The sequence below is a fragment of the Gossypium raimondii genome, chromosome 1, assembly GCF_025698545.1.
Source record: "Gossypium raimondii isolate GPD5lz chromosome 1, ASM2569854v1, whole genome shotgun sequence".
NCBI classification, from domain to species: domain Eukaryota; kingdom Viridiplantae; phylum Streptophyta; class Magnoliopsida; order Malvales; family Malvaceae; genus Gossypium; species Gossypium raimondii.
The window spans coordinates 13230917-13240692 of NC_068565.1; the positions used below are offsets into that span (position 1 = coordinate 13230917).

Below are 9776 nucleotides of genomic sequence, written 5' to 3' on the forward strand. Positions count from 1 at the left end.
TCCTCTCATTGGCTCGTTACTTTTTTTAAAGGCGGTTTATTTTTGGACTGAAAACTAGAATGTTTTATAACTTTAAGTACCTAATTGAACAAAAAAAATATATTTTAGGGGCCAATTTTTAATTAAGCCTTTTCTTAAATACCCTCCCATTTTGACATGTATTGTTCCCCTTGACATTCGCAGTCATTTCCTCGTTACGTCAGCGGTGGAAGACGTGAGCCTCCTCCTCTGCCTTTTTGTCCACTTGCTATTTGCCACATGGAATCAAATGAAACTCAGTCCTGGCACCGGCACGTGTTCGCTTGTTAGATACCTCCAGAGAACTCTTTCTCTTTCAAAATTAAAGTTTTTATCTTTTATAGTTATTCAAATTGAAGCTCTCTCAGTCCCTCCCTTTCTCTCTCTTCTTTTTTCTTTTTTACTGGTTCTTGAGAAGATTCAACTGCTGAAGGGAAGATAGATCAAAGGTAAATTTTATGAATGTTTTTATTTTTATTTTTTTTGGTTTTCTAGGGGTTTTACTTTCCTGTTTGGTTGGTGGGAAAGGATCATATAGAAAATTTCTATTTTGGGTTTTGATATCTTTTGTATTAGTTTGGGTTTCAGACGACTAAACCAAACTCGGTTTGTTCTAAAACCTTTTTCTTTTCCTTTTATTTTCACTTGAAAAGAAGAAGCTTGTTATCAGTTCTTAGGAATCAAGCAAAGCAGTTAGTGTTATTATTTGGGGTGAAATGTCTTTGAAGTTACTTCCTTTCCATGCATGTATGGTTTTCTTTCTAAAAATTTAGTGTTGTATAGGCATGAAAAAAGAAGTAAAGTTTTGGGATTTTAATTAATTGTTTTTTTTTCTCTGCTATGAATTAAAAAAGCAATTACTTGATTGTAATTAGGCTAGTCATGCATGTCAATTGCATGTTGTAGATTAGATGGGTAGTTTGTATTTCAGGGTTTTGTTAAAAGTAATTTAACTAATCAATTATCTGTGCAGGTTGGAATAAATTAGTGGCATTCAAGTGTTTGGTTATCTGCTTTATTTTCTTTTCAAGGGTAAGTGTCCCACATTATCTTAAAAATTACTTTTCCCCTGGGTTTAGATTTTTTTTTCCCCTTTTCTTGAGACTGCAACTTGTCAATAAATGGATTGGCTATAAGATGGAATTTTGTTGCTCTTACAAATTCATTCAACTTGCTACGAGATGGTATTTTGTTGCTGTTACATAATGCAGGACATTTGAAGAGAAAGCTTCATTTGCCGTAAACTACTGACTAGTTTCTTGTATGTGGCTGCTAGAGCTAACATTTGGACAAGAAAGTATAATTGTTAACAAATAGTGGAATCAAATTATCAGCATTCTAAAAAGCTTTTCTTCTATGTAGTTGTTAGTGAGTAGGTCTATGCCTGTGAATAAGTTGGTTAAATGATTTACAATAACGAAGGAAGTTTCAGGTCAAGCTACTTGCTTATGTTAAAGGGATACCTGTTTTAATCTATATTTATTTGTAACAGTGTGGGGTAATGAGAAGATAGAAGAAGATCAAAGGGTTCTTTTGTAAATCATGGATCAACGGGAAAAAACACAGCAGCAGCAGCAGCAACAGCAACAGCCTGTGATGGGAGTTGTACCTGGTGCTGGGCAGATGGGCTATTCTACTGCTTACCAAACTGCTTCCATGGTCGCTTCTGGCACTACAGGAGTAGCTGTCCCTATACAAACTCAGCCTCCTGCTACTTTCTCTAGTTCTCCACATCAACTTGCCTACCAACAAGCTCAGCACTTCCACCACCAACAGCAGCAGCTTCAAATGTTCTGGGCTAACCAAATGCATGAAATTGAGCAAACAGCAGATTTCAAGAATCACAGTCTCCCACTTGCTCGGATAAAAAAGATAATGAAAGCAGACGAAGATGTGCGGATGATATCAGCGGAGGCTCCTGTAATTTTTGCAAAAGCTTGCGAGATGTTCATCTTGGAACTGACTTTACGCTCTTGGATCCATACAGAAGAGAACAAAAGGAGGACACTACAGAAGAATGATATAGCAGCCGCTATTACGAGGACTGATGTCTTTGATTTCTTGGTTGATATTATTCCAAGGGATGAGTTGAAAGAGGAAGGACTTGGGGTCACCAAGGCTACTATTCCTTTAGTTGGTTCACCTGCTGATATTCCTTATTACTATGTCCCACAGCACCCTGTGGGATCCCCAGGGATGATAATGGGAAAGCCAATTGATCAAGCTGCATTGTATCCTGGCCAGCAGCCTCGACCGCCCATGGCTTTCATGCCATGGCCTCAGGGTCAGCCACAGCAGCAGCAATCTGAACAGCAGCAAAGCGATTCTTGATTTGCCTGATGCATTGTAGCTGGTTCGCAGCAGTGAAATTTCCAAGCAATTAAATCAAACACTGCTTTATCTATAGTTAGGTTGTTGTAGCGGTAGGTTAGGCACAAGCTGTAACATTGAGAGTTGATGATGCCAGTTTCAATCAATGGCAGCTTTAACATGTCATTTGCTGTTGGTTTATGATGTTTGCTTGAAAGAAGCATGTTCCTGGCCATTAGATTATTAGCTCTGCTTGAGCGGGTATAGTTTCCAAAGGGTTTTATTGAAGACGCTTGTTAGTTGTAATTGGTAAAGCTTGGTACTGCCCTAGAGACGATCGAAATTTATTTCGTGCTTTTCCGGGTTCAAAGAAAAATATCACTTATTTGGTTATATAATATTACCATTTAAATTTTTTTTAATCTTTTTAACTTTTAAATTAACCGTTTCATTCAAAAGTAATAAAAAAATTTTTATGTTTGTTAAATTTATTGATATACTATATAAGTGAATCGTCATGTTAATAATTAAGTAATTTTTAAAATTTTTTAAAAATATATAAAATATTTTATAACAAAAATATATTTTAATATTTTTAAATTTTATAAAAATTAAATAAAAACTAAAAGATAAATTTTTTATAAAATTGAAAGAAAAAATATTTTATGCTCAATAAAATACTACAGACATATTTGAATTCCTACTAAGCTTTTGGGAAAAATATTCTGTAATTTGAAAATGATCCATTTATCCTTTGGAAAATTGATTAAAACACATAAATCATTCGACATTTATATACCAAGTAAATTTTAATTAAAATAATATCATACTTTGGTTAATATTAATAATGCATTTATTATTTTATTATATTTTTATCCAAGTTTTCAAATGCAAAACGAGTTCTAGAATTGTCATAATTAATATGAAATAAGATTTTAGTCAAATTATACTCTAATTGAAGTAAATCTTAAAATTTTAAACTTATTTTAAATTCAATCATAGTTCATTAAATTATTTTCATTTAAATAAATTACTAAAATGAATTTTTATTATAATTGAAGTAAATTTTAAAATTATATTTTATTCAATCATTACTCATTAAAATGTTTTTGTTTAAATAAATGAGTGTCTAAAATGAGAAATTTAACTAAAACGAGTGCATATCAATATTGTCATTAGTCAAATTAATGGTAAATAGTTAAAACTAATGACGTTACTATATATGAAAATTTGAGTTTATATACACACACGTATACAACGACTAATGCGACATATGGAATAAATTTTGTAATATGTTTTATATAGAACTAGATTTTATCAATTCTGGGTAAATAAAAATATTTTATATTTATAAAAATATTTTAACAAATGGTTAGTAGTAGAGTGGTAAGGGTTTTTTTATGAGAATTTGTTGGTCTCATGTTCAGTTCTCAAATAATGTTTTCCAACTGTTTTATTTGAAGATTATATAAAAGTACGAAAAGATAAAAATACTGTTATAATAATATTAATTACACTTTAAAGTAAGGTTATTTTAGTAATTTCATAGCTGAATTGGTATCGAGTTGACTTGTGACACTAACTCGATCATCCATTTTATATATAGTATAGATTAGAAAGCATTTTAAGCTTCAATTTGTTTTAGTTTTTCTTTATATAGAATTTAGCCTCCTAACGTTTTTTGTCACTTTGGTCTTGATTATTTTCTTATCACTTTGATACTTAACCTTTAAATTTTAGTCAAATTATTATTTTTTATGTAAAAGCTAACTAAACTATTAATTTTGAGGATGCTAATGTGATAACTCACATGACAAATCATATGTACTTCATCTTGATATGAATAATTTACTTGATTTTAATGAAAACAAAATTGTATTTTTAATTTTTTCTATGAAGTAATATGAACTACCATGTAAGATGTCATGTTAATGTCATTAAAACTTGACATAATGATAAATTTAGCCTCTAATATTTACCTTTTTTACTCTGGCCCTAATTTTTTTGATCACTTAGGTCCTCAACCTTTAAAGTTTAGTCAAATTACTTTTCTTTAGGCGGAAAAATTGATTGAACTGTTAAAATTTTAAGGACATTGACATGGTAGTCTGTGTGGCATTCCCTGTATACTTCATTGTCAATGTGGACGATTTTAAAAAAAAAAAGTATGAACTTTTTATTAATTTTTTTGGGTAAACTACACTAATAGTCACCTAACTATTAGTGAATTTATTTTTTAGTCATTCAACTATGAAAACTTACAAAACAATCACCCAACTATTCAATGTTGTTGTTGCTTTTTTTTGCCACCACTAAGCTAATGGTGGTAGGTTTTAAAATTGGCGTGACAACAATTTTAATTCTCAATATTTATATATTGTGTCAATTTAGTCTTAATTCTAAAAAAATTTAACCCTAAACATTTGCACATCGTAATTTGGTATTTTTTGTAGTTTTGCTTTTCTTTGTGGCCCTTTCACCTAAAAAGCCAAAAAAAATTACTTATTTAAACTTGACTGAAAATATAAAAAAACAGCAACACCGAAAAATTTAAGATAATAGTTTTCATCTTTTCTCATTCTTTTTAAAAGTTAACACTTAATGTCAAAAAGAAAAGAAAAACTGAAAAAAAGACCCACGATGCATAAATATTGATGGTTAAAATTTTTTAGAATCAAGACTAAATTTGTAACACCCCATACTCAGCTAGGACGGTTCGACCTAAATCCGGAATGTCACATTAGTCACCAGAGTGACTCTCCGTTCCATCTCCGACCGAACGTCCAACACACCAGCATATCGTGCAACACGCCAAACTTAACCCTTATGAAGGATCCAAATATATCGTGTTACTACTCATAAAACCTATTGTGGCATGTAATTAACAAAACTTATGGTTTGAGTTGTTTTCAAAACTATATAAAAATTTCGGAAATAACCATGTAGCATTCTGAATATAATAAATCACCTTCATTGAACCAGAAATATCATTTTCAAATCATTCCAGTTACAATAGATTTTCAAAAAAGACATCTCGATAAGTAAATGTTTGTTATACTGATTTCTTCTCAAAATAAACCTCTTCACATCACACCCTTCATGTTATGTACAATACAAAATTACAGGAGTCTCATAGCAACATGTGTCCTTTAGCGTAGTCTAATAAAATGTTGTAACAACCCGTTTTTCAATCGTGTCGGAAACAGTAGTTTAAGGGTCATCAAATTCAACGAGTAAATTTGTAAATATTGTTATTTAATATTTACGAGTTAAATATGATTTTAAAAAGGTTTTCCATTTGATAATTTATGTTATATAAGCGATTTATTAAGTTCAAGTGATAAGACCTTAAGGTCAAGTGGTTTTAGAAAATGAGGTATCGGAACCTCGTTTCTATAAACTGATCCTTAAATATTTTTATAAATATTTATGGAGTGTCATTAAGGTTGTATTAAAGTTTCGTTGAAAAATTTTAATGTTTCGATGGTTAATTAAGTAAAAAAGACTAAATTGTAAAAAGTGTAAAATGTGATCAATATTTGATTAGAGTGATTAAATGGTTTATTAAAAAGGTAAGTGGACTTGAATGGTAAATGTCGAAGCCTTTTTTTTTTAAATCGACTTTTATTTTAAAAAAAATGAAAAATGGGAGTCGCCACCAATTCTTTTTCATGAGGTGTGATTGGGTCACCTTGTAAATTGATTGTTTTAATAAATAGTTTGATTTACTAAAACAAAGATTTTTTTTCTACAAAATTCAGGAAATGAGTTCGGGAGTCGATTACGCACGAGGAAGAGTTAGTACTCTCGTAACGCCCAAAATTGGTACCTAATTGATTACTTAGCGTCTTAATGTCATGAATTGAGAATTTGAAGAGAGTTCAAAATACGATCCCTTATTAAAACATTGCTTAACTAAATCAATTTCATAAGAAAGGGTTATTTCAAGTTAATCGAGAAGGAAGGATTGTGTCCCGTAAGTTAGGATACAATGCCTTAAATTCCCGAAAACGAGAATAAACGCTAAAAATTTATTTTAAAATATATTTAATTAACTCGATTTTAGAAAAAGACATATTCCGTAAATTGGAGCACGACTTTTCTAATTCCAAAAATAATGAACGTCGTTTCGCTTTAAAAATTTCCTTCTAATTCATCGTGCAAAAAACGAACATGATGCTTATAGAGACGGGCATTTTAGCTTATTCGGGTATAATATACAAATGAATAGGTACTTAAGCCTAATGTATGACATAACGATAATGAGGTAGTTTAAAATGATTATATGGGTAGCAATTATATTAGAATGATAAATAAAAATAAATGGATAAATGGTATGGTAATAATAATATGAACATAGCAATAATAAGAAAATTAGTTTGTGGCATTAACAACAAAATAAATAAAGAAGCTCAAAAAAAAAATCAAAATGAAAGTGCTTAATGAAAATGGAGTATAAATAGTATAAAAAGAAGTGAAAGAATAATAAATAAATAAATAAATAAATAAAATAAATAATAAATAACATCAAATTTAAACGTTTAAAAAGTAAAAGAAAAACAAACAAATAAACAGATAAAACACATATAAATAACATTCAATTTAAGTATTTAAAAGGTAATAGAATAATAAGTAAATAGATAAATAGATAAAGCTGATATAAATAAGATAAATTTAGATATTTAAAAAGTAAAGAATAATAAATAAATGAATATATAAAACAAATATGGATAATATGAATTTTAAATAAAAACAAGGCAATAATAATAAATAGGTAAATAAACAAATAATAAAATAATAAAAAAATTAGTACAAGGCGAAATTAAATAAATAAATGATTTAATTGAAATTTAAGTGAAATTAAAGGGTACAATTGTAAATAAAAAATAGGCTAACAAGGATCAAAATACAATGCGCTAAAAAGAATGGGGACTGAAAGGGAAAATATCCCTTGTCCTTATGCGTGCCGTTTCCTTTGGCAAGTCAAGGGACCGAATTAAAAATGAAATAAAATTGAATGGCCAAATCTAAAAAGAAAAAGAAAATTAGGGCCTAAATAAAACGCGCGCAAAGGGGCGAGGACTAAATGGGAAATTATTTCCAGTCCTTAGAGTGCGCTGTTTCGTAATGGACCGAAATGAAACGAAAATAAAATTATGCGGAAATATTTTAAATATATAAAACGTGGATAGGGCTAGATTGAAAAGTGTAAAAAAGGCGGAAGGATTGAAGCAGCAAATAGCCCATTTCTGTTGAAAACAAGCGGATCCTATCCGCTTGCGGGTTGGGTTTCGGGTTGGCCACCCAAAATGACACCATCTTAGGTGTTTGGGGGGTTGAGTGAAACAACGCCGTTTCACTATGGTTATATAAGTTAAATATTTTTAAAAAAAAATCATTTCAGCCCTTTACTGTAAAAAAAAAAACTTAAAAAAAAACTCTTTTTTTTTCTCAAAATCCCTTTTGGCTGGCCATAGCTCTGGCGAACCACTGCCGCAGGTCACTGATGATGGCTCTGCTGTCCACAGCGGTCGAAAAATGCCAAGACCCTGTTTTTGTCCCTTTTTTCAAGTAGAACACAAATCTGGGTTTGAAGTGCCCAAAAAAGCCTTCAAAATTCAAAAAGAAACAAAAGAACCCCTCGTTTCTACCCACTTTTGTCGCGACCATTCGGCGAACCCCCAAGGGTTCATCGGTCTTCCAGAATGGAGGGAGAAGTGACGACGATCAAGGTAAAAGATTTGTGTTTTTTTTTATGTGGCACGATAGCAGCGGCGCGACTGCAACTAGGGTTTTTTTTTCTGAAAATTTTGTTTATGTGTTGTGGGCTAGGGTTTTTTGGTTATTTTGGGCCATATTGGTCTTGGGCTTGCTCTTTTGTTTTGTAATTTGGACTTTTAATTTATATATTTTTTGGATTTTATTTGTCTTGGGCCCGGGCAAATAAGCCCATTATAGTAAATATACCATTTTTAAAAGGTGTTGGACGGTTAGTGGGGTTATTTAGTTAAAAAAACTAATGTTTATTAATTTATAAAAGCATTATATTATGTTATAATGTTAATAAAATAGTAAAAAGAAATTAAAAGATGATTCATTCATCTTCTTCACCATTGTTAGTCAAAACAAAAAGGGGGATAAGCTCCAAGCTTTGGCCAAGCTTCAATTGGTGCATGTGAGTCCGTTTTTCACCTGTTTCTTTTAATTTTTATGTTTTTGAGATCATTGCAACTAGGTCCAGTTAGGCCGTACCTTTGATTTTGAAACTGTTAAAGATATTGAATGTTGTCATTGATTAATCTATGTGATTTTAGTTATTAAATGATGAATTTGAAGTATTAGTTGTTATTTATAAGTATTTTATTAAGTAATTTTGATGAATTTATCGATTAGGGACTAAATTATTGAAAGAGTAAAAATACAAGGATTTGATGTGCAATTATTATAAATATGGTATATTTTGTGTGCCATGAATATTCGACTGATGTGAATTGGCATTAAAAATGGTTAATTTGCATGTTTTAGGCCCAAGAACTAAATTGAAGAAACGTAAAATGTTAGGGGAAATTTTGTAAAAATGTCAAGAGTGACTAAATTGCATAAAATATATTATTTTACTGTCTAAATTAATAGATTGAATGAAATTATTAATTTAGATCAAGATTGAGTGGAAAATAGAGGAGAATGGAAAACTACCAAAATGCCCCATGTACTTTGTCATTTCTACAATTTAGCCAAGTAAGTTCGTTCGGTTTAATTTTAGTTTATATTTAAGTGAAATATATGAATCTAATTGCATAATATTAGATTATATTGATGTGTGTAATTGAAAACAAAAATAATGAATTGATATTACGTTGATCATTGATTGAGAAACTTGGAGCCATTGCTGCAAATTAGTTTTGTAATTTAATTAATATGAACTCAATTATATTTCTAAGTGTTTATGAATATTAAAGTTTAAATGATATAAAATTACTAATATTAAATTGATTTGTTGATAGAATAGGAATTGTAAAAAGTTATGAAAATGATAATTTCTGATATTAATGAAGACAGGTTGCATTCGCACGTAAGACCATAGCGAGGCTATGACAATTATTCAAATGTAAGACCATGGTTGGACCATGGCAGTGTTTATATGTAAGACCATAGCTGGGCTATGGCATTCAAATGATAAGATCATATCTGGGTTTTGGCACTATGGACGTAAGACCATGGTTGGACCATGACAGTGTTTATATGTAAGACCATAGTTGGGTTATGGCATTCTGATGATAAGACCATAAATGTGTTATGGCACTACGAATGTAAGACCATGGCAGAGCCATGATAATGCATATGTAAGACCATAGTTGGACTATGGCACAAAGGAAACGTGTACCAGGGTTTCAATCGTCTTCACAGTATTCATCAATTATAGAAAAGGGATGGCCTCGACCATCGTT

At 30.7% G+C, this 9776-nt stretch overlaps 1 protein-coding gene across 1 annotated transcript; it reads left to right on the forward strand.

Moving 5' to 3' along the window:
- Positions 1-301: 301 nt before the first annotated feature.
- On the forward strand, positions 302-2750 carry LOC105782959 (nuclear transcription factor Y subunit C-2). The gene is made up of 3 exons (XM_012608086.2): positions 302-467; positions 992-1050; positions 1511-2750. Exon 3 carries the CDS (start codon positions 1561-1563, stop codon positions 2347-2349), a length of 789 nt encoding a protein of 262 aa, XP_012463540.1. The 5' UTR covers positions 302-467; positions 992-1050; positions 1511-1560; the 3' UTR covers positions 2350-2750.
- Positions 2751-9776: the final 7026 nt, after the last annotated feature.

What these genes read in the sequence shown, in the direction of transcription:
- LOC105782959 (XM_012608086.2), top strand. Translation starts at nt 1,561, where the DNA reads ATGGATCAACGGGAAAAAACACAGCAGCAGCAGCAGCAACAGCAACAG.